Below are 25519 nucleotides of genomic sequence, written 5' to 3'. Positions count from 1 at the left end.
TTTTTTTCTACTGCGCAATAGGTGTTGCCAAGTGCCAGATAAGCGTGGACAGACAAAAATAATGCAGATTCAGCTGTAGCCGACGTCTACGTTATGTGAAGCATAGAATAATCAATGTTTTTTAATGTACTCCATGTAATTGAATCTTTTAATGGCAAGATATAAGATTGAACGCAAACGAAGACTCAGTGACAAAGCCAGCGGCATGACAAAAGCAGTCAGTGGCCATGTTACATTAAGAAGTGCACTTGCCAGCCTGAATTCGAAAAATGTGGTGTTAGCCAAAATCGGCAACCCTATAACCCTGAGAAATAATCCAAGCGTATAGAATAGGAATATTAAAAGAGAAATGTGTCAGTGCGCCTTCTGTTTTGCTATCGTAAAGGAAATTGCATATGTATCGCCTGACCTATGACCGGAAGCATTACCGCGCGCATGCACCATTGTGTAAAGATGACCAGCCGCTACCTCCTTTTATGTTTTTCATGTTTGCTTGTGCCTTTGATTACTCTCTCTAGTATATTTAAATGTTGGTCTGTCAAAATAATAAATCCGCTGACAGGCACTGCAACGTGTCGTTTTCCGGGTGTCCTTACCTGCGTTCATATCCTTAGCGCTGTTCTCGCCTGAATATGAATAACCAGCTGTATAGACGGTAAGGGGCAAAAGTTGTTGTTTGCCATCGCTTGAAGAGATACTCGGATTTTTTTTTTTTTTGCCATCCGCCTAACTGCATGAGTAGGATTTCATAATTCGTCAATTTCTCAAATAACACGCACGCGCAATTCGATATTTCCAAGAAGGTGCCACTCACTGTAGTCCACCTTGCCCCACCCGGTGGCGGCGCACACGAGCCCCTGGAACTCGTCGTCCGCGTCCGGCAGGCACACGGGCTGCACGTGCTCGCTGTACGGCACCTCGTGCGCCAGCCGCATCAGCGCGATGTCCTGGTCGTAGCCGGAGTACCACGGGTAGTGGTACACGTGCGACACCGGCACCGTCAGCTCGCTGCCCTCGGTCAGCTTCTGGCGGTACTCGCCCAGCCGGACCTTCCAGAACACCGGCTGCGGTAGCACGAACAGCGGGCTGCTCGCGCCACAAACACGCGCGCGCTCACTTTTTTTTTTTTTCATCGAGCATGCCTGCGCGCGCACTGCTGGGGCCGAATTCACACGGAAAGCTTTTACGACAAAATTGTTTCTAAGCGCAAATGCTAGCTAACCTGAATGCTAAACAAACCATTAGCGAAGGCGGCGAGCCAATGCAAAGAACATTCACCAACGATTAGCTTTGTGAATTCGGTAGCCCTGCGGCCCGTATTCACAAAGCGCTCTTACGCTATGGAATTGTTCGCAAAATTAAATTTCAGCCAATCGGTACGTGCGACATATTATTAGCGAAGGCGGCTTGGCGATGGCAAAGAACACTGACGAACGTAAAGCTATGCGAATGCGGGCCCCGCAGGATCTTGGCCGACAGGTTTCAGTCAGTCAGGCTTTGTGTGGCTCATGATGGCAGTCGAGTTTCTACGGAGCTTCAGGTAGTCAATACGATCGCGCAATCGTGTGCTGTCCACTCACCGTATTACAAATGTTTCTTTCCGATGAACTATGACTTTGAGTTGGAGCAATAACTATATGAGATTGCGTGCGTCAAAGCCAACGAGCAACGGAGAACCTGATACATGATTTACTCTATATAGGTAAAAGGTGTGACATAGGGGCATAAACACGCAATATAATTTTAATCCTCTACAATGAACTATGTTATTCGCGATAAGTTCAATGGAAGACACCACCAGTGGCTTTTCTGTACCTTTTTCGGGCTACTATTAGCGGGCAGTCGCACGTCCGACAAGAATACAACAAATGCTACGGGAATTTAGCAGTCTCGAATGACGGCGCCTGGAAAGTATTTACGTTCTTGTTGGCACACAGAGAACACCCGCATTGCGCGGAGTTATGATACCCGTAAGAGTTAAGCGTGCACAAGTACGATGTTGATGGCTTCGAGCCCTTTGAATATAATGGCCGTGGCTGAGAACACCGTTGGCTCGCGGAACAAGGTCGGGAAGACGAACATGAATTTTTGCGATGTACAGTATTATGAACAAAAATGTTCCAGGCTAGCTAAGTCACTGAGTGTTAGCGACCGAGCCTCATAGCACGCATCGTATAGCCTTTCGCAACATGCTCTCGTCGAGTGCTTCGGGACATGTGCACCGTACTCACTTTACGATGCAGTGGGCTGCAGTAAGTATCCACCGGTTGTTGAGCAAAACGCCACCGCACCAGTGGCCAATCTTGCCGGCCTGCGGGTGCGTCAGGCGCACCGACACCTGCGCAGGTTAAGCAATCCCTTACACAGGACGAGCTGAGAGCATGCGCGAGTTAGCTTCGGTTGCAGGCCTCGTCAGCAGTAAAAAGAAACAAGAGGAATTAAAAATTCCTTGGATAACCTGAGCATTGTAAACGAATAACATTTTTTGGAATTATTGAGAGAGAGAGAATGAGAGATCTCGCGGACGCGATAACGCTCCGCCAGGGCAGTGAAAAGCGCAAAAAAGGCCCTCCCCAGAAGTGCAGGACATGAGGCGCGTGTAATGCCTAGCGCCATCTATCGGTGTCGTACACTCCACGCTGCGTTACTGAATGTGTACCGAAGTTAAAGAATCAAATCTTTAAAAAAAATTCAGCTATCAATTGGTATTTAACTGCTATATGAAAACGAGTTATTTGGTAAGATATTTTGAAAGTTTCCGCCCTGTAGTAATAGACCTCCGGGGCCCATACTCACAATAACATCTACACTTGTACGTAAGAGCGAATTCCCGCCAATCCCCATTTGGACGTACGAATAGCGAAGGCCGTTGGCTAGTGTCAAGATTATTTACGCACGCAATGCTTTGTGAAATTGGCCTTTGGTTCCTCAGTAGTTTGGTTATTTCAATGTCACTTGTTGAAGTATATAACGAAACTGTTCAGGAAGTCAGAATATCACGCGGGAATTTTAATGCATATTAATGCATCTTTAACGCCTACACGTCATTTTGAAGCGGTGAGTTTTCGCGGTCTTGTGACGTCGGGTGAGAGACAGGCGAAGCGGGCGCAGCCTAAAAACTTTTGATCAATAGCAGATGGCTAATGGCGAAATGCGTCAAGTCAGAAATAATTATGTTACTTTCGCTCGGTCTATTCATGCACAATCAGTGCGTACACGTCATATCAGACAGGGAGCTATCATGGGTTTCGTGCCGTTTCGTGACAGGCAGGCGAAGTGGGGATGGCCCGAAAACTTTTTGACCAATTGTGGACGACTCATTTCAGAATTGGAATAAAAAAGATTTGGATAGCTTTACGTCATGGCACCCTTGGTCGCGGTTTAATTTGTAGATTTCTTTTTTATTTCACTGATCAGTAGTACGGTTCTAATCGTTTGTGCTGACGTTGTTGCGAGTGCTTGTAGGGCGTTCTTCGGCACCAGCCTCGCCACATAAGTGAATCCGTCTTCACAAAGCTCGCATTTTACTGCAACAGGTATTCTTGCTAGGCTGGGGCGTGTCACCGCCTTTACATAGTGTCAGTTATCATAGTCTGTACGGTGCAGTAACTGCGTTCTGCATATCTCAGCTTCCCTTGACAGCCCGTGTGATACTGTAGACCAATCCTTACCCAATCGCCCAATCTTCCGTTCTAATTGACGATATGCAAAACCTGCACGTGAGCTTGCCGACAAACCTCGTTTGACCTACCCGAGATGGCGTCGGTCTGGAACAGCAAATGATGCAACATGCGGGCCGGTGACGCCATTCCTGCCACACTCTCTTCGGGACACCGTCCAAGATTTGAAAACATATCCCGTAGCTTTAACAGTGGTATTAACCGGAGCGCGCCCACTTTGATTAAGGCAAGTTACACGTGTGGGAAAGCCTTCTTACGGAGTTTTACGTTTTCGCCAACAATGGTTCACCCTCGAATAAGACCGATGTACATGCCTGAAGAAGGTCGATTATAACGCCAGCTTACCTGCCACGGCCATTCATCCTTGTTGGCTTCTCGGCCACCCACGATACGAAAGTCGGGATCGTCGGGAAACTTGCTCTCGCCACATGCTGCGGGAAAAAGCAACGGAATGAATAGGCAGGATCACGCCCCGTTTTGCGACATCTTGTACGTACACAGGCGCGCAGTGTTTTTTTGCTTTTTTTTTGTCAAGGCTTTAGACCAGAAAGCAATGGCCGTAGACGTGCTGCGCCATCGGCAAAATGCATAAAAATACACAAAATCGACCTCAATTTAATAAAGCATATCTTTCTGTTTTAATATAGTGTAGTGATCACGCTGCTACTCGTGTGCCTACGAGGTTCGCCGGACCCTCGGCATATATATAGGCACCCTCGCGTCACGCTAGTGCGCCGACGTTTATGCCACGAAGTGCGCAGTGATGACGTGAACCGCTCTCAAGATCCGCTCTCACTTCGCCATTGTTACAGATTTGCAATAAATAACGCAGATCCCGGGCGCTATAACGTAAAACTATTCCAAACTTTCCTATTCCAATTCTGCAATCGGCCCTCCGCGATTGGTCAAAAACTTTTTTGGACCGCCCTACTCCACCGGTCTGTCACGTGACGTCACCAAAACCGCGATAGCTTCCCATCTGATATGACTTGTGCCCAGTGATTATGCATGATTTGACCGAACAATAGAAAAATAGTTATTTCTTATTCGACGCATTTTAGCCATTAGCCCTCGGCCATTGGTCAAAAGTTTTTCGGGCTGCACCTACTTCACTTGCCTGTCAAGCGACGTCACAAAAGCGCAAAAACTCACCGCGTCAAAGTGACGTCTACGCGTTAAAGATGCATTAATATGCCGAACAAAACTGTGTTTTCTCCTGAATAGCCGCAGGCTGCCCCGTTCCGAAAGGAATAAAAAATGGCTGCTGCCAATCGCTCAGGGACTGGCTACTCGCACCTGCCGGAGAGCATGGGTTCATTTGCGTATAATGAAACTTTTTGCGCGGTTGCTTAACGTTTTCGAGCACTTTCGGCAAGTTTACGACCTCATTCTGTCAACTCTTCTTTGCTGAGGATCCGCTTTAGCGCCATTCTTAAGCTTCCATTGCATGCCGCCGCGATTTTCGACCAGCCACCACAAGCGAAGTGAGGGAAACCGGACCAATCGCAGACACCGGCATCATCCTCTTTGTCCGGTTATCGGTTTTTATTGCAGTGGCTCGGCTCCATCGAATCCCTCTCCACTTGAGCATGCTCCTCGCCTCTTGTCAGCCAATTAGACAAGGCAAGTCGCTCAGTGTAGGCAATGTTATTCGTCCTTCAAGCAAACAAAAGTGAACTCCTATGAACGAGGAGAGCGTTTGATTGGTCTGTTCAGACAACCCTGCGGCTGACCTCCCGATGCTTGCATCAGCGGTTGCGCAAATTTGACGCCAGGAGAGTGGAATAAAAACTTATTGGAATAGATTTACGTTATAGGGCCCCCGATCTGAAAATCACTGTCTCGCGAGGCATTTCGAAGGTATTTCTCTGTATGTAGCATCGCTTGGGCAGGCGTAAATTGTTACTAGGTGACACAACGTGTCCGTGTAAGGTGAGCGATTGGGTGTGAGACGCGAGTGTACGCGTGATGACGACGGCTTGACATCGACGACCAAAATGGCGATACCAGGTTATGACGCTTGCTCGGCGCACCGCTTCTGAGTCTCGTGCTCAGCAGCACCACGTTCTCACCCGTAGTCAAGGAAGCAGCTGGCGTGCCCGCAGCTGCCTCGAAGTGGTGCACGCGCCAATTGTCTCAAAGCACTATAGCCACGAAAATGAACAGAGAGGTGTAGGTTGACAATTATACAACCGTTTCAAACGCACTCCTCCGGCTTAATCGGTAGAGCCCATCCGCCGATTCCACTAAAGTTAAATCCCACGATTCCGCGCATCTCATTTTCATTCAAAGGGCCCATGCAATATCTCGCAGAGGACTGTTGAATAAAAATGTGTCCGATAGCGGGATTGAACCAGGGTATGGGGCGCCAGAGTTCCAGGCAGTAGTGATATCCGCAAAAGTCAGAAGGACCACGAGGCATCGCGAGCTCTATTTTTTAGCGCATTCCGCTCAAAGTCCCCACCACCTCTCGCATCACCGCCGTACAGCTTAGCCTGGTTTTCACGACGCTCATAACGTCCACTGCTACTTGGGGAAGAAATGACCGAAGCACCTGCGAAACGCTGTACCTCCGAACGAACGCCAGCTTGTTTTATTTGAGTCGCACGAGTGCTTCTTCTCTGGCTTCAGTCTGCGTTAGCCCTCACGCGAGATGTGCTAGAAAAGCGGCGCATTTACGCGACACGTCGATCCGAGGCAAGTGGCCTATACGCTGACAATGACACACATGGCGTCTCTAGGCGCAACCACACCTGCCCAGGCTGCAAGCAACTTATACAGCCCACGGCCAAACACGTGATATCAGTTTTCCCAGCGCACGAAGCGGCACGCGGAAAACACCCTTGCCAAGAAAAGGTACCAACGCGGGAGGCATCTGACCGGTGGACGACCTAGAAAGACCTTCGCGCACCCTAGGAGTTCCACCTGGCTTTCGCCAGGGAATCCGGGTTATTAAATCGGTTTTAAACCATGCTTCTCGCAGCGCACCTAGCATTTCCCAGCCCGTTTATTTGATCCCTATCCCATTACTCGTATTGCTCGACAATAAGGCACATCGTCAACGAACAAGATTCAAGAGACGCCAAACAATGCCAGAAAGGAACGCATACATTAGTACGTCCTACTTGCCTACCACAGCGTCGCTGGAATGCTTCGCATTATTACACAGTATTTCTCTTCAGAAAACGCTACGCATCTGCATTAGAGTTCAGCAAATACCCGCCTTGACTGCTTAGTGCCTATGGTTTTGGGCTGCTAAGCACAAGGTCGCGGGATTGAATCCCGCCCATGGCAGCCGCATTTCGATGGAAGCGAAATGCGAAAACACCCGTGTACCTAGATTTAGGTGCACGGTAAAGAACCCCAAGTGGTCCAAATTTCTGGAGTCCTCCACTACGATGTGCTTCATAATCAGGTCGATGTTTGGGGAATTCCGGAAATTTGTACAGAAACTTTGTTACAGAAACTGTCTCTCCTAGGCCTTCGTTGATCATTGTTGAATTTATTAACTAACTTTCTGCAGGATAGACGACAGTGTGCAAAGGTGGGGAATAGTTTGTGTTTTACCTGTATTCATTCTGGAGTCCCTCAGGACTCAATATTAAGCCCTCTGCTTTTTTAAGGTTTATGTTAATGATTTGTCCAATGTAGTAGGTAATTATATATATATCAATATGCCTATGATGCGGTTCTTGTATCCTGTGCAACTAATTACTCTGATGCAATCAGCTCCTTACAGAATGAGGCAACTAATATTATGGACTGGTTTGCGGCTAATTTAATAAGCATAAACCTTTCTAAAACGCGACTTGTCTGTTACCATAACTCCATGAAAAAAATCCTGCCTACGACATCATTATTCTTATACACATCTGACTGTTATCAATGCGCATGTCAACCTGGTAAAAATGCATATTCTGTTAAGTATCTTGGGTTGCTTTTTGACTCTGATAGTTTATGGAACTCGCAATTATCCCACCTCTGTAAAAAGCTGCTCGGGGTCTCCTGTGTGTTATAGAATATGCGATGTCTTATGCCAATCTCCATGCGAAAAATTATTGCCCATGCTTTAGTCTACAGTGTGCTACCTTATGGCTTGACTGTGTATGGCCATTGTACTCTTAGGTGGAGCTCAAGAATTAATTCAATTTTACGTTCACTATCGTCAACAGTGGCATACGATTTTCGTCCAAAGCAAGATGCAGACGTCTTTAGGTTGTTGAATTTGCCACACTTCCCTTCCCTGATTGTCGAAAGTGTTGAAATTAAACACTTCTGGAATAATGACTTTAAAGTACGACATACGCCTGTCCGCTCCTTAAGACCGAAGGACCCTACGTCATCCCCAAGATTGCGACAAAGTACGGAAGGAGAACGCCGCAATACTATGTTCCTGCCATATTTAATAAATTGCCAACGCCTGTGTTTGAAGCAAACACAAGACGTGGGATTAAGAAACTAGTCAGAATTTTCGAAGTTTAAGGTAACATTTTGTATAACTATTCAATATTTTGCTCTGACCCGCTAATAGCTAACTCCGCTATTAACCCTGTGCCATTTTCTGTAACCTGGCTGTCGGGTACTGCCAGTCAAGCCCTCTGAGGCTTTGGTAGGCCTGCTGTCTGTACTTTGTTTTCCTTTATGCACAATAAAGATTGTATTGTATTGTATTGTATTGTATTGTATTGTATTGTATTGTATTGTATTGTATTGTATTGTATTGTATTGTATTGTATTGTATTGTATTGTATTGTATTGTATTACAGGTGCTCTCAATATGGCGAATCCGCGCACGAACCTGGGCTCGCTTTCCTCGTCTTCGTTGTGGCGAACTTGTGGGCACGGCCGGCTGACTGTCCCGTCACACAACCCTCCGGCGACAGGAGTGCTGGCTCGGTGCTGTTCAACGACGAGAGAAGCGGTAGCTAGGATAAGCGCGGCTAAGTTTCTCGCGCATGGTGTGGTTTGAGCCGCACAACGCGCACAACATCGCTGCATCGGCGGCGGCCAGGCAATGTGGTCGGGGCGACAGAGCAATTTCGTAGGTGAGATCGGTGACTCGGCGAAGGAAACAGTAAGGGGATAGTAATTTTTTCGAGAGCCCGAGCCGGCGTGCTGGAGTCCAGAGGAGGATCAGAGAACCTGGCCGAAAGCGGGTGAGTCGACGACGCCTGTCGTATATCACCTTCTGGTGTTTTTCCGCGTGGCTAATTGCTGGCGGACAAACTCACGAGCGAGATCGGCTCGGACGATGGAGCCACAGGCATATTCATTCGTAGTAGGCGCACCGGAAAGCAGTATCATGGGGCAGCATGGGGCAGCATGAGGCACGACATCGGTTCCAGAATGGAGCGTTTACCCTGTCTGCTCTTACAGGCTACTCTGCTGATTTGTACCCCTGCTCTGCTGCCTGACGCGGCCTTTCTGTGCGGCGACACCTCGTGTACGGTGTAAATGCCTGAGAATATGACACTGCAGCCAACGCTGGCTATTGATCCGTAACTGCACTGGCAACCATTGTCATCGACTGACACTAGCAGCATGGGAGGCGCCGCATTTAAGCAGTTTCCCGGAGAGGCTTGCTTGGGGCACAACATCGGTTCCAGAACGGAGCGTTTACCCTATCTGCTCTTACAAGTTAGTTACTTGGACTACTACTGCTGTCCCCGCAGCAGCAATCGTTGCTTGGTCATGGTGTCATGCCCCAGCGAACTGTTATTAAGTTTGAGTGCTGCAAAAAATGATGCCGCCAATGCATTTGTATGCTTTTGTTATTACTATCCGAGGACGTTGAATGTAATCCCGGACCAAACATGAATGAAGCATTGTGCCACCATCCTTACTACAATTAGGAGGATCGACTCTAAGCAAGAAGAAGTCCTAAAGGATTTGCGCGCCTTGAAACTTTGGCAAACATCTGTCAATGTTGAACTAAAGCAGATATCCTCTGGAATCCGTACCGTCGAAGTTGATGTCGTAGCCTTGAAGTGTAGCCATCACCATGCGACAATTTTTTCATCACAAGCTGTTGGAAACGACGCATGCGGAGAACTTAAGGCCATTGAATCACGATGTGAAGTCGCCGAAAACAGGCCAACGCTCGGTGGGCTCAGTGACCATCTTCCCATTCGGGTAACAATTCTTGTGCCTGTATCCATACGCTAGGTGACTCCTATGCGCATACTCAATTATAAAGAAGGTGATTTTACAGCCCTAAATCATGGCTTAGAAAGCTTTTCACGCTCATTTTGGCCCTTCTTCTCCGACCGGTCGGTTAACAAAAATTGGTGCCTCTTTAAAGAAAAAATACTACAGCTGGTGCACCACCATTTTCCTTTATTATCCATTCCGGTCAATATTTCTAAACCATGGTATAATCGAACACTTCACACCCTAAGAAATAAGATAAAGCGTCTATTCAGAACGGCTACGTTATTGCATTCTTCGGTTGCATGGGCGAAACACCACGCTTCAGAAAAGGCTTACTTTCATGCGGTACGTCAAGCTAAACACAAATTCTTTTCCCACGACTTGAAGTCCCTTTTAATAAATGACTCCAAGACATTTTGAAAAATAATCGCTCCCTCACACTCTACTGGCTGCATCATGCTCTTTGGTGATGCTGGTCTTGCAGTCGGTCCTGAAGAGTGTCCTGCCGCATTCAATGATTACTTTACTTCCGCTTTCACAAAGGAAGGCTATGCCAGCATGCTCATACCAACTACAGTCAATTATCAGTTTATAAACACCATAGACATTACCCCTGCCGGTATCTCATCACTAATTAATGAACTTAAGATTTCAGCATGCTCAGGCGTCGAAGATATTAATTCTAAAATTTTAAAACAGACTGTTGTTCTGTCTAGCACCATTCCCTGCCATACTTTTCAGCAATCGCTACAAACTGGCGAGATTCCATACGACTAGAAAATCGCCAAAGTCATCCCTATCTTCAGATCCGGTGATAAATGCCTGCTTTGTAACTATCGTCCCATATTCCTTACAAGCATCCCATGTAAGCTACTCGAGCACATTCTTTCATCACACGTTGCATTTCACCTAGAGCAAAACAACTACTTTTTCCATAATCAGCACGGCTTCCGCAAAGGACTATCTTGCGATACACAGCTCAGTGAATTCACAAACGAGCTGCTCAACAACACGGATGAAAATTTTCCAACAGATTACATATTCATTGATTTTTGCGCAGCCCATTGCAAATTAATAGCTAAAGTGTCGTCTCTTAACATATATTCTCTCACGGCATCTTAGATTAGAAACTTTCTGTGTTTTCGTAAACAGCTCGCCGTAATTGATAACATGTCTTCCCCTCTCACTGAAGTGATGTCTGGCGTTCCACAGGTGAGTGTCATTGGCCCTTTGTTGTTTCTAATTTTTATAAACGACCTTCTTTCGGATATCACGTCATCTCTATTCGCTTTTTTGCGGAAAACGGCATGGTCTATCGCAAAACCCAGTCACCATCAGGTCATATTGCCCTGCAGAAATATCTTGATCGCGTAAAAACCTGGTGCTCAGCTTCGCTGATCACCTTAAATGTTGATAAGTGTAACCTAAAGACTTTTACTCGAAAGCGATTAGTATCTACGCTCGAATATTTCCTTGATGGTACTCCTGCCCATCCAACTTCATCCTACAAGTACTTAGGCATCCACTTCACATCCCACCTTTCGTCGTCTATTCATATTAGCAAGGTTACAACGGATGCGTCTCGTATGCTAGGTTACCTAAAGCTCAATCTTGTGATTCCCCCTCTTCCACGCGAAAGCTCGCCTACCAAACATTTGTGTGACCTTAGCTTGAATATGCGTCTTCCATATGGTCAACCCAACAAGCTTATCAAATCCGATGTTTAGAATCAGTCCAAAACCTCGCCGCACGTTTCATCGTCGGTGACCAGAGCAGACATTCCAGCGTGGATAGAATCAATCAATCGCTATCACTGCCTTCTTTGGACTCACGTAGAAACAATTCTCTTGTCCGTTTGCTGCATAAAATCATCACCAGAGAACATGGCTCTTCAATGTCGCTTCTTAGACATTATCGCTGTTCCCACCATTTGCACAATAATCTCAGTTTTGAGCGTCTCTACGGTCACACTAATGCATTCAACACACCTCCATTGTCACGTGCTATTGTATTATGGAATAATCTTCCAGATAATATAGCCTACGTTCAAGATTCCGAAAACTCCAGGAAACTGCTGGAGGCGCTGTTTCTTTAGCACAAGAAATGTATTCTTGGCCAGGTACGCCTCTTTATATAGATCCATAACCCTATGCGTTGTCCTTAACATTGTATAATGTTTGATTTGCGTTTATATTTTATATTTCTTAGAACCAAGATTTTGTCATTCTCATATCCATAGCCTTATGTGTCGTTCATTAACATTGTTAACTGTATGATTTCCGTTCTGGCTGTGTATTTGGTGCAAGCAAGTGTTTGTAATTCTTTTCTTCTATTCTACTTTACATTGTCTTGATCGCTCTCCGCACAACAAAAATATGCATTCCCCCTCACACAATGTTCCCACGTGGAGCCCGCGAGGTACCTGTATAAATAAATATATAAATAAATAAAGTGTGTCCATAGGTAAAGCAGGACCGCGGACGAACAACTAGAACCGCAAGAATCCGGTGACATCATGATGTCACGAATTGTAAGCGAACGTCACGAGTGGCAGACTCGTGTTGCAATCGCGGTTGTCGGTAAAAGCGTTCATCAACAATGTGTGTAAGCGTGCCATTCAAGCGGACTGGTGGCCCATTAGTCAGGCGGCGGTAAGCTGCGATAATCTCGAGCCGGGTCGCGCTCCATCCAGGAATGTCGACAATCACTTTGGATAGAAAATGCGGGTTCCTGTCCGTAAGGAGTTGTTCGGGATCGCCGAGATGAGGGATCGCGTCGAAATATTACTGCGGTCGTTATGTCATAAAGCGCTTCCTTGTTAGAATTGGAAGGGACGATGGCGTAAGAGTGTTACCATCGTAGAGATAATCTAAAATCTTTACCATCTTTGTTAATTACTGAAGCGGTCACTACAATAACTGAACAAGATGCGGAATACTTTTTTGCATGACCACTTTGTCGCACGTGGTAATGCAAAAAGTGGCCCCAGTGCCACACGCCATGGAACAGATTTCCGCGTGTTGCTAGGGCCTATTGCAAGCCATTTAGGTAATCGTGTGAGGTACGCCTCTTACAATGTCACGGCTCACACTTGCGTCATCGACGCTACTCGCAACAAACGAAGAAACATCAAAAAGAAAGCACGGCTTTACTGGTTCCACATTCAAGACAAAACCTTATCGCGCTATCTTGTCGGAAGCGATCGCAGACACATTGCTACACGGCTTTTCGGAGCAGAGGTCCCCAAATCTCTCTCCGCTCGTGACGGGAATAGCCGACAGTCGGCGTTACGCAATCGTGCCCCGAGGAGCACTCGGTGTGCAAAGCGCGGCAGGTAGCTACCAGGGAAAGGCATAGGATGGCGGATGGAGAAATGAACAAGAATGAAAACTTGGAGCACGCGTCTGTAAGGGGGGCCCCCCTCACAGGGCGCTCTTTTGAGTCGCCGCTTGTGCCCTCAAGGTCGTTCGCCCAGTTGCGTGATTCGCTCGCGTATAGAGCGCGGTGTGACAGCCGGTAGCCGCCGGTCCCTTACGGCTCCCAGACGCGCCATTTATCGGGCAAGAGTTGTACAACACACCGGCAGCGGGCGAAGAAAATGGTCGTCCAACCGACGGGCTCTTTGCGCAAGCTGGGATCGTCGACCATCCCCGTGTTCGTTGCACGCAAGAGAAAGCTGTAATGAGAGATTCACGTGGGTCTTCGGGTTACGTGCCCGGAGACATTTTTTACTGAGTGTAATGGCGCATTCCGATAGTCGTGCGAGAGAGTGTGCAAGAAGAGGCAGCCGTGAGGCGTCGGCTCATTCTTCCTATTGAACTACACGCCTTCATTTCAGAAAATAGGCTCTCGGGCCCGCCCGCAACGCGGCTTCGCCGGTTGTGTGTGGTGTGTGTGTGCGTGTGTGTGCGTGTGTGTGTGTGTGTGTGTGTGTGTGTGTGTGTGTGTGTGTGTGTGTGTGTGTGTGTGTGTGTGTGTGTGTGTGTGTGTGTGTGTGTGTGTGTGTGTGTGTGCGTGCGTGTGTGTGTGTGTGTGCGCGCGCGCAAAGTCTCTTCACTGTGAGTTATTTCATCTCTCAGCACACACACAGAGCACAATCAAGGTGAGGAACCGATAGCTGCAACACTCGGCTGTATAAAATATGGATACAACTTTTATCATACAGGGAGTAGCATGCATAGCGTAATGAGAGCCCGGTTGCCACTTAATTTCTCGTTGAAGCCAGCGTATCTGCCGCTTTCGAACCCCGCCAGTCAAATTAGGCTCGTCACTAAGCACAAAGAAAGCCTCCAACTCTGGTGCCAAGAAGCGTTACAAAGGTTCTAAATCTCAACGGGGTGAAAAGTTGGGCTACTTGGTGTGGTGACAGGGCGGCTGCAACTGTATTAATGGAATGCAGCTAAGGGGTCGAGACAAGATGCAGATGGAGAAGAAATTATATATTAGAGACATTTTATATTCTCAAGGTTGTTGCTCGTATTCGATCATATTCTGAAACATAGGTGCACTGTCAGTGCAGGGTATGTCCATTGCTCCGATGAGGTACCGCGCTGGACGTTATGTCCTGCAAACATGAAAGTATACCCTAAAGCTACCCACCTAAAATGCGTCCTCTGGCCACTGCATAAGCGCTGTATGTCTAAAAAAACGAATTTCCCTAAATTTTGCTTCACTAGTGCGCCCAAATATTAGCTTTATTTTTTGCAATGTTTGACTGCTATTTTAATGAAGCACGGCGTGTGATGACGGCTGTTTGGCTGTACCTGTGGACGGTACTTTATCTGGCAGCAACAGTCCTTTCATATGACTGCAGTTGTTAGTGCATTGGTGCACTAACTGTGCGTCCTCTCTTGTTTTATCGCTAGTTTCGCTCCATGAAGAACTGAAATCAGACCGCAGTCCTCGATGGTACTCGCCTCATGCGCTGCTTCTAATATTGTCACGTTGTGTATCGACGGTGAAGAACCACAGCGGCATAACAGCGGGTAACGAAACTAACTCTTTATTGGGCGAACTTGTGCCCTGAAATAAATAGGTAACGCTCAAGCACAGCGATAACGGCGAGTACAGTCATCGATCGTCGAAATGCAACCCACTTGTCAAATGCGTCAGCTATACTTACAGGACTCTTCGTGCATTCCGCACAAGTTATGGAGTGTACGCCACTATTCTTTTCGAGCAGGCATTTTGATTAGACAAAGATTCTTTTGCTGTAGAGTGGGCGACAACATTCGAGAAAGTTCCCATACAGGAAGGCGCATCTTGCGCCGGGGCGATAACTTTGTAACAGTGAAAAGGCAGCACCGCAATGACACAAACAATATAACACTCGTCAGTGTCCCCTTTTAAAGAGCATCGTCCCAATGCGGCAAACAGAACTTGAAAAAGAAAAGGTGAATGTAGCAAAATAAAATAACAAATAGAGTAAGAATTAATGTTACCACTGCGTGTTAGCGCACGTAGAACTGCTTAAGACGCACTACATGAACAACTTCAGGGGCGCTATAACGTAAAGCTATTCCAACCTCCACGATTGGTCAAAAAATTTTGGAGCCACCACCCATACGCCCGTCTGTCACACGACGTCACGAAATCCGCGAAAACGCCCCATATGATATGATATCGGCACGCTGAATATGCATGATTAGACCAAACGAAAGAAAAATAACAGTGTCTGATTTGACGCCCTTCTCGCCAATAGTGAAAAAGGAGTTGTTTGACCCATTGCTACTGCTCAAACTCTTTTGGGCTGCACCCACTTTGCTGTCTGTCACGTGACGTCACAAAACCGCGAAAGCTCATCGCTTCAAAGTGACGTGTAGGCGTTAAAGACGCCTTAATATGCCGACCAAAATTCCAACTTCTTGTGTATAGCCGGGCACTGCCCCGTTCCGAAAGGAATAGAAGATTTCTGCCCGCCGATAGCTTTGGCACTGGCTACTCGGAGTTGCAGGAGAATTTGGATTTATTTGCCTATAATAAAAAAATTGTGCGTAGCCGTATAACGTTATCGAGACCTTTCAACACGTATACGATATTGCCCAGTCGACTCTACTTTGCTGAGTGCCTGTTTGAGTGGCATTTTAACCTTCTGTTGTACGCCTTTTCGATTTTCGACCAGCCACCTCAAGCTTAGTAACGGGAAGCGGACCAATCGCAGGCGCTGGCACCTCCCTCCTCATCTGGTTATCTACTTTCACTGTGCTGGCTCAGCCCCGTCGAAACTCTCTTCACTTGAGCGTGCTCTTTGCCTCTTCTCAGCCGGTTAGATAAGAAAAAATGTTCAATGCAGTCGATGCTATTCGCTTTGAAATCAAAAGAAACTGACATCCTATCAACGAGAAGGGCATTTGATTGGGCTTTTCAAACAACGCCGATTGTTACCGCCCGATGTTTGCGTCAGTGGTTACGTAAATTTGACATCAGGAGATTGGAATAAAAACATACTGGAATGGTTTTACGTAATATGGCCCCACGTCGTACAAGGCACCGCAGTGATTGCGTAACACCGGATGGCACGATTTCCTAGTCCATGCAGTCCACCAAGACGTCGGAGTATCTTGTGCGGCCGAATGTACTGCCGCCAAAATTTTTCACTGAATTCCCATAGGCGTATCGGTGTTCGAAACCAACCACGGTCGCCCGGCTGGTACTCCACATAGCGTCGTCGAAGATTGTGGTGGCGGCTGTCCGTCCTCTGCTGGTTCTTGATGCGCAGGCGGATGAGCTGTCGGGCTTCTTCGGTGCGCTCGATATAGGCGGCAACGTCGACGTTGTCTTCGTCGCTGACGTTCGGTAACATGGCATCAAGTGTCGTTGCTGGGCTCCTTCCATAAGCAAACTTCAACGACGTCATTTGCGCTGTTTCTTTGCAGTGTCGTGTTGCAAGCCAAGGATACAGTATGGAGAGACCACATCTTACGTGTTGTGTTCGGCGTCGACGTACATCGCTAAATGACGGCAACAGTTTTATTCAGGTGCTCTGTGAAGTCTTCCGTCAACAGGTGGTAGGCGGCCGTTCTGCTATGAATGGTCCGGCTGTATTGCAGGATGGCTTGAGTTAGCTCCGCTCTATCGGTGATAAGGAGTTCTGGAGCGTCATGTCGTAACAGGACGTTCTAAACGGAAAATTTCGTCACTTTGGCAGCTCTACCTTTTAGCAGGGCTTCCGTTTCGGCGTAGCGGGTAACGTGGCCCTTGCCGCTACTGTGGATGCAGGAAAGTCCATTCCGATCTGCTGGGATGGTTGGAAAGAAGGTTCAATAAGCTGTAGCAATCCCGCTCACCTTGCTGGTGGTGTCTTTCATCACTGACAATCTCGGAATGTTTTATTAAGGTTACGAACGACGTCAGGGTACCGGCGCGGCCAACAATACTTCTCTTGTATCCTCGCAAGCGTACGGAAAAACCCGAGGTGTCCGGTTGTCTTGTCATCATGGAGGGCGTGCAAAACTGTCTGCATTACGTAGTTCGAAATTTTTCCGTAACCCAAATAATCGCAAGGGAGTATTTTTTCGTCTCATAATAATTAGCCTCCACTTTCGATAGCGACCTGCCATCGTAATCGATGAAACATCCAAGTCCGCCTGATTAAGCACGGCGCCAAGTAATCATATGCTACTTGGGTCTGTGTGGATTTTGGTATTGGCGTCTTCGTCGAAGTGTGCGAGTATCGATCGCGACTCCAAGCGTTCTTTCCGTTATTGAAATGATCTCAATCTGCTGCGCTTCCTACTCAGACTCGCCGTGTGATTTCGTAAGGTGAGTAAGCGGCTCGGCGATGGGGTAAAATTCCTTGACAAAAAAGCTGTTGTAGTCAGCACACAGGCCAAGCAATTTGTGCCCTCCCTTCTTGTGGGCAGTATGCGGGAAGTTAGGTATTGCAGCTGTCTTTTGCCAGTCAGCATGAATTCCAGATTTGCTGATGACGCGGCACGTATCCGGCTTTATGGTGAGTCCCTATGCTTTCATTGCCTCAAGAACGTTTTCAAGCCACCTAAGGTGATCGTCAAAGTTTGAGGCAAAGACAACAACGTTATCCAGATACGCTAAGAGGTCTGCTATTTCAAGCGAGCCAATACCGTGTCCATTACATGATGGAAAGTTGCAAGTGCAGAGCAAAGGCCGAATAGCATAACCTGGAACTCGTAGACACCATCCGGCTTGATGAAGGCGGTCTTTTCTTGATCCCTCATCGACTTCTATTTGCCAGTAGTCCGTGTTGAGGTCCGTTGACGAAAAGTACTTTGCATTACACAGCTTGTCAAGCGCGTCGTGTACCCATGGAAGGGGGTGTAAGTCCTTCTTCGTAAGTTTGTTCAGGCAACAATAATCAACGCAAAAGCACCAAGTTCCATCCTTCTTCATCACGAAGACAACAGGAGGCACCCACGGGCTCTTGGACGGTTGGATGATTTCGTCGCGCAGCACTTCATCGACTTGTTATGGCTTCTCGTCTTCGTGTCCAAACTCTATCGGTACGGGCTGGCCGAGCGAATTCCTAGGTTATTATGCGATGCTTAGCAACTGGTGTTCGTCGAATCTTGATGATGGCGAAAAGCAGTCGTTGTATCATAGGAAACGATTTATGAGCTAGCTGTTCATGTTTACGCATGGCAAGACCTAGACTGATGTCGAAGGTTGGATGAGGAACTATGGCCGTCGAAGCAGATGTCGGTGCGGCAGAATTCGTGAGGACAAACATATTGCTGGCTTCCACAATTCTTTCAACCTATGGGATCGTCATGCCCTTCTTGAGGTGTTTGCACTCTTTGTTGAAATTCTTCGGCGTCACTTTCGCTTTCCCTTCGTGCAGTCCAGCGATTTTTCTTGCGACGCAAGTTTCACGGTCCACAGTCAATGTAGAAGCTCACGACGACGCTATCAACCTATGCGGGTGTTTCAGTACCGACCGAAGCGATGACCACAGAGCGAAGCAGTAAACTGACTTCATCTTTGAGCACAATTTAGGCACAGCAGCTGAGACTTCTATCCAGCGGCACAGCTTGATTCGGGGACTTCGTTTTCGAAGTGGCTCGTTCTTTCCCTTCTTTTTTGTTTCTTTTTCTACTTGTGATAAGGTGAGATAAGCATTTCATAATAGATTACGCAATTAAGGAAATCATCGTAAAATATGTGTATCTATATGCACTACGCTGCTAATGCTCTGCTTCTTCATCAATGAAACGACAGCTGCATCAAAATGTACTTATCGCAGCGAGTGCCAGACTTACGGTTTATTGGTTTTTATGTGACGCGAACGTGCTAACGTAATCTACATTCCCAGCTGTGGAATGCGTCGTTATAAAACGTTAATAGCTACGCAACCACAAAGGATTAAGCAACCGCTCATAACCATAGGGGCTTGCAGCTGCAAGTATGCGTAGTTTAGCAAGTAGCAATGCCTCTATCCAATGTGCGTGTGAGTTTTTTTCCCATTCATGCTAGGCATATGTCATCACATTGACGTTAATGTCCGTGCGCGAAGTAACCAGCCAGCCGTTTTCTCAGTTTATCTTGATTCCCATGTTGACTGAGCATTATTCTGACAACCGCAAACCACGAAGAGCTCGTCTTTTAAGAAGACTCCTAAAAGTGTTTGGGGAAGGGGTCGATACGACCTTTTACGATGACTTCCTTAATTAAGTAATCTATCATGAATTTCTTATCTCACCATTTCACAAGTAGAAAAAGAAACAAAGGAGAAGAGAGGGAACGAGCCACTTCGAAAACTAAGTCCACGAACCAAGCTGTGCCGCTGGATAGAAGTCTCAGCTGCTGTGCCTAAATTGTGCTCAAAGATGAAGTCAGCCTACTGCTTCGCTCTGTAGTCATCACTTCGGTCGGTACCGAGGTGAAAGTGCGTAGTACCAAAATGTCCTAATCCTGCGAACGCAATGAAGACAATTTGCAGTCGATGTCATGCAATGTTGCGCTTAACACTTCTTCATTCTTATTATCAAGCACGTGGCATTTGTTTAATGCCGATAATACCAGTCTTCTCATTCAGAGCAGTGTTGATCGATGGGCTATGAGAATGTTGTCATAGTGGCTCCAGTCGAAATGAATTACTGTTTGTTTTCATCTACCTCATATACGCGCTCACCCTGCCACTGGAGCTCGTTAAAGATATGCACAATGGTCTGTATGATCAAAAATGTTACTTCTCTCTGATTCTCTGCCAGACCCTTCGTCTTCATTACAAGGAGGATTCGTTCCGCATTTTAATCCCGCGTTTCTTTCTCTAATGACGAAGTGAAAATAAGGTAGCAACTGCCTTGTGCGGCAGAGAGTCGACTCACAGTCATTTGTGCCGATCGCGAAGCCCCGGTTCATGGAGGAATTCCAGACCTGCGCCCGGTACGCCGGCGGCATCAGCAAGAGCAGCATCAGCAGCTGCGCCATCGTCTCCCGGCGCCGCATCCACGCCGATGTGCTGTCACCGGGGCGCGCGATTGAATCTGCCATAGCGCCGGCAACCCCGGCGAGTGACGCGCCTTGACACTGAGGCAAGAGGGTTGGGGGGGAAGAGGGAGGGGGTAGCGACCACGAAAACCGGATGGACATCTCGCACACCTCGCCGGACGCTTTCCCTATCATCGACAACGACGTGCGCGGCTCTCTCCGGCCGCTCCACTTCTCTGTTTTCTCTTTTTCTCATTCGACTCGCCCTTGTCGTTACTACGTCAGGAGTCGGTTATCTCGTAGCTCCCCGGGTTCGGCGACGTGACCGCACAGTCAGGAAACCCGACGGACCGCGAGCGTTGTGCCGGAGTCGTCGACCCACGCCGCGGCAATCCGTCGACACGAGGGGTGCATCCCCCCCCCCTTCCGCTCGGCCACACAAAACCCTTTCATCCGGATCACGGCATATCGCAGCAGACAGAGAAGGAGAACAAAATGCAATTTTGGGAGGGTGGAGAAGCGGGAGTGGGGTTCCTCGGAATGACCAAGTGAGCGTCTTGGCGGGACCAGATCATTAAGCCTCCGAGCCTGTACCTTACGTAGCTTTACGCTATACAGGATGCCATTACCGCCAGTGCACGAAAAACTGCCGCTATAGCCGCGCTGATGTTGTCATACACGACCTCTGACGAACACGTGCGATTACCAAGTTGAGACGGAAAAACCAAACAAAAAGAATATATGCTGTCTCTACAGCCCTGAACAAAAGAAATGTAGGTGCTTCACCTCGCATTTAGATCTCGGTCCCTCACCTGAGTTACTTCGTTGTTATTACTATATCCTATTCGGGAAGGCATTGTACGCTGAATTGCGAGACAGTCGTGGCAACCCCGGGTTCTTAGGCTAGAATGCTTTGTACGAGAAAATTCCAACCATCGGACATATTATTAGTGATGGCGGCCAGCCAATGCCAAATAGCACTTAAGAATGAATAGCTATGTGAATTTGGCCCCAGGTTCATTTTACACATCAACAAAATATTTCAGTAAACTTAACACTTGAGCTTCGACAGGAAAGGTTGTGCGTTTTACACATTCGGTGGAACGCCCACAGATTTCTGACATCAAATCTCTTTCAAGTCGCTTTGAAGGGGCTGGCTTTCTAAAACTGCAGGTGACGGAAACATATCACAACATTATCGCTTATATTTGTGCAAGCGTACTCCTCACGCGTCTTACTTTGGAATGGTTATGTAAAGAAGCCATTACTCGATCCTACATATGTCGCGGGCACAGAAGGCCGTTGTTGTGGCGCCACACATGACGCAATCGGAGCTAAACTTAGCCTCGCGCGGGCAGCGTTCAGGGAGGCATAGCTCGACAGTACGTTTGACGATCTGAGCGGAAGTGCATGGTCGCGTTTCGAGAGAGCTTGCCCAGCCTCAAGTGTTCAATTAATTGCGGCGTTTCAAGCTTCCGCACCTATGACACGCCAGTGTTTGACACGTATGGCGCTGAAATAGCGGGAAGAGACACGGGCAGCAAGTCATAGGAATATCCAATTAACCCCTTTGACCACGGCAGAACGTGTCCGTTTCCATAGGGAGCGCAAGCGCATGCGCCCCAGTCATCTAGAAGTGAGGCGGGCTCGAGCGACGCATGGGCAGTCCCAGGCGACACCAGTATGAGAGGCGTCATTTCTTTACCCTAATGCTCAAACACCACCTGCAAAACAAACGGGCTCACTATGAGCAGGGAGTGAGCGTGATCGCAAAGGTAGACCCTGCGATCCCCACTTGTTGTAACATAAGTCACAGCTTTTTATAATGCGTGTATAGATGTAACTTCCGTATTTGGTTACGTCATCTCTCTATACCACCCGTGCCCATGCACCCTCTGCAGCACGCACAAAACGTTTAAGGAAGGAAAAAGTGGAGAAGGAAAGGCAGGGAGTTTAACCAGTTTAGCTGAACCGGTTTGCTACCGTACACATGGGAGCGGGATGGGGGGAGGAGAGAGAGAGAGAGCAAATAGCACAGCACACACATCGTCAGTTACAGTCCGTCACTCTTCCGTGGTAGGTGACATCACTGTCATAGCCGCTTATCCAAGCACGTCTCTTTCAGAAACCGATGTAGTCCCTTCGGCGCCTTCAGCTGCGGTATCTTCTGTAGGCGATATGTGAAAATCGTTTCAACTGACAATGGTTTATTGTCAAGGTGCGCTAAAATGGACGCCAGGGACTGTCTCTGAACATTATATTCAGGACAGTCATGCAGAATGTGTTCTAAAACGTTTAAGCTAACCCACTGTGGCTGTGTCCCTGACACACCCTAACCGAATTCTTCTCTTTTCTTTTTCGGGCATTTGCGGAATAGCTTTGCGGTTTTCCATTTTCTGACTGCGATGCACAGGTGCATTTCTGGTTGACTAAATGCAGCCGAAGTTTACTCAGGTATTCCCGATTTTTGTATTCACACACATATGTAATTCTATCCGAAAATCCAATGTAAGCCAGAGTTAAGTTGAGAAAATACAGCAAAAATGTGACTCCGGTGCAGTGAATTTTGCTGTGATGGGACTCATTATGTGCACCTTCCTTTGGGCTGGCGCCCGCGCGAGATGTCGGGACGTGTCTTGTATATGCATGCTCTCTCTTTTTCACTAAATCTTCGCTTCCCATAGGTATTAAGAAGATCCTCTCGAGATGACCCCGTCCAACTCCACATCGGGAAAAGGACTGTTGGTTGTCAACGTATACAGTCCCCCTAAAGATAAGGGCACAAGGATACCGGAAATTCTTGCTCAGACACGCTATACACATCGAATCATAATGGGCGACTTTAACGCCCGCCATATGGCATGGGAGGAGGAGGAGGAGGAGGAGGAGGAGATTTTATTGGAGAGAAAGGAGGAGAGGTCGGCCTGGAGAGCGTGTCTCTAGCCTACTACTCCTCACTGGGGAAGTGGGAAATACAGGGAAAGGTAGGTGGCGGATGATTATGATATGGTGCAATGAGATACTATATACACGTTGTCCAATATGCGGATGCGCACTGGAGACGCAATACACTAAGAGTAATCTTGTCCATACAAAAAGTAATTTTGCCACAACAAGTTTTTGCGCAAACACATTTCGCATTGACTACACGTCTCACAGCTTCTAGAGGCGATCGTCTAAGCCAGTCTCACTTAAAAAGTTCAAAAGTGCTTTTATGGCACGTTGGGCACAGTCAACACTCCTCCACGCGCCCAAAAGCTTTTCTTCTGAAAAGGGGCGGGAGTCCAAGCTGTCAACTGTAGATCTGAGTTTTCTTCGTTCGGCCGCATATTGAGGGCACACGCAAAGTACGTGAGATATGGCATGGGGTTATATAAACACGCCGAAGGGCAACCTTATACACAACACTATGATGCACCACGCACTTAGTTTAATCGCAGATCCTACTACACCAACGAGAGTGGGCACCAGTACGGCAAGGGACGCCAGGACAGACCGCACGATGACAAGCACACAGGTGATAGCGAAAGCACACGAGGTCCTGCTGGACACATTAGGCAGCGATCACCAAGTGGTACAAACAATCTTAACGCCAAATCCCAAAATTTTTCTGCCCAAAATTCAGACCCTCGTTGACTGGGATAAACGCCGCTGGTACGTCGCCGTGCAGGATACCACACCGCAGACCTTGGAGTCTTGGACTCAACAGATAGAACATGCCCTCGACAGAGCCGGAAGAAAGATTAAGAACACCAAGAATCCCCCCCCCCCCCAGTAGACCCCCGCCTCCTCCATCTGTGGGAGGCTCGTCGAAGCCTCTCCAAATGATGGAAGCGCGAGAGATTAAACCGCAAACTTCGCCTTCGCATCGCTGCAGTCACGGAGGAGGCTGCACAATATGCCAGCCAGCTTGCTCAAACAAACTGGGCCAGCTTTCGCAGCACACTGAAAGGAACGCTGGGCACAAAACGCACTTGGAACCTCCTGAGGGCTCTTCTCGATCCCACTTCCACCAAAACCCATGCGGACATTACTACTCAAAAGCTGATTTGCTTAGAGGAGCAAAAGGGCACGGATATTATGGCACACATCAAAAATCTATATATTCCACAGCCCATACCTACACATCAGAACGCAGCCCCTTTAACGCCCCCTGATCCAGACGAAAACCTGGATGCAGACGTCACGCTCCCGGAGGTGAAACAGGCCCTTGGCTATATTACCGGGACACCGCACCAGGGCCCGACCGGATAACGTATAAAGTCCTCCGAAATTTAGATGACATATCTTTGCAGGAGCTTACGGATCTCTTTAACGAACACTGGCGAAAGGGCAGACTGCCTCGCGATTGGAAACACGCCCAGATTAATCTTATTCCGAAACAGAGTAAATCCTTACTGCTTCAGAATTTACGACCTATCTCGCTCACGAGTTGTGTAGGCAAACTTTTTGAGCACGTGATTGTCCGGCGACTACAACCGCACTTAGAAGCTAAGCATTTCTTCCCCAACACTCAGTTTGGCTTCCGCCCCAACCTATCGGCGCAGGATGTCCTCTGGCATGTTAAAGAGACCTTATTAAATCCCAAACGACGGACGGCCCGCACCAGAGCCATCCTAGCACTAGACATACAAAAGGCCTTTGACAACGTAGGACATGACCATATATTCAGGACCCTTGCCACCACAGGCGGCCGTAGGATCTGTCATTATGTCAAGGCTTTTATGGAAAATCGCACCGCCGAGATTAGATTAGGTCCACTCACATCGGCCGCTTTTGCTCTCCCAAACAGGGGCACACCCCAGGGAGCAGTCCTAGGATAGGATAGGAATAAACGTCATTTGTCCAATGGTTATTGATGTTGGTGCCCGGGGCTAGGCTGCCAGGGGTCCATCGCCCGAGGAAAATCTTCCGAGATCCTCGGCAACGGCCCTGGCCCGCTGGACGGCCCACTCCTAATCTTCGGGTGCCTCGCTGAGGAGGGCGGCTTGCCATCTCTCAGCGAAACGCCCCGCTTCAGAGGGTCCTGCTGTTGTCTTCCCCCTTCGTCCTTGTCCTTCTTCCTCATGGCGTTGGCATTCCCAAAGCACTTGGGCCATATCGGCCCGTTCATGCTCGCACCACGGGCAGCCGGGCGACGAGTGCAGCGCGGGCCACAGGCGGTGCAGGTGGTAGGGGTTGGTGAAAGTGCCCGTCGGCAACCGTGTCAGGTCGACCGCCTGGGACCTATCTATAGGTGCCCGTGGGGTTGTGGATATTTTCTTCGTTCTTTCCTATAGTGACCA

General features: G+C 48.0%; 1 protein-coding gene across 1 annotated transcript in view; it reads right to left on the bottom strand.

Moving 5' to 3' along the window:
• LOC135905297 (tryptase-2-like) overlaps positions 1 to 20251 on the bottom strand; it is a 33406-nt gene extending 13155 nt beyond the window's left edge. The window contains exons 1-4 of the mRNA XM_065436318.2: positions 20132 to 20251; positions 4026 to 4111; positions 2232 to 2338; positions 815 to 1086 (exon numbers count right to left, since the gene is read on the bottom strand). Coding sequence (XP_065292390.2) covers positions 815 to 1086; positions 2232 to 2338; positions 4026 to 4111; positions 20132 to 20234 — 568 coding nt within the window. The 5' untranslated portion in view covers positions 20235 to 20251. The remainder of the gene's footprint in view (positions 1 to 814; positions 1087 to 2231; positions 2339 to 4025; positions 4112 to 20131) is intronic.
• Positions 20252 to 25519: the final 5268 nt, after the last annotated feature.

This window comes from Dermacentor albipictus, chromosome 4, assembly GCF_038994185.2.
Source record: "Dermacentor albipictus isolate Rhodes 1998 colony chromosome 4, USDA_Dalb.pri_finalv2, whole genome shotgun sequence".
NCBI classification, from domain to species: Eukaryota; Metazoa; Arthropoda; class Arachnida; order Ixodida; family Ixodidae; genus Dermacentor; species Dermacentor albipictus.
This window is presented reverse-complemented; position numbering and strand designations above follow the sequence as displayed.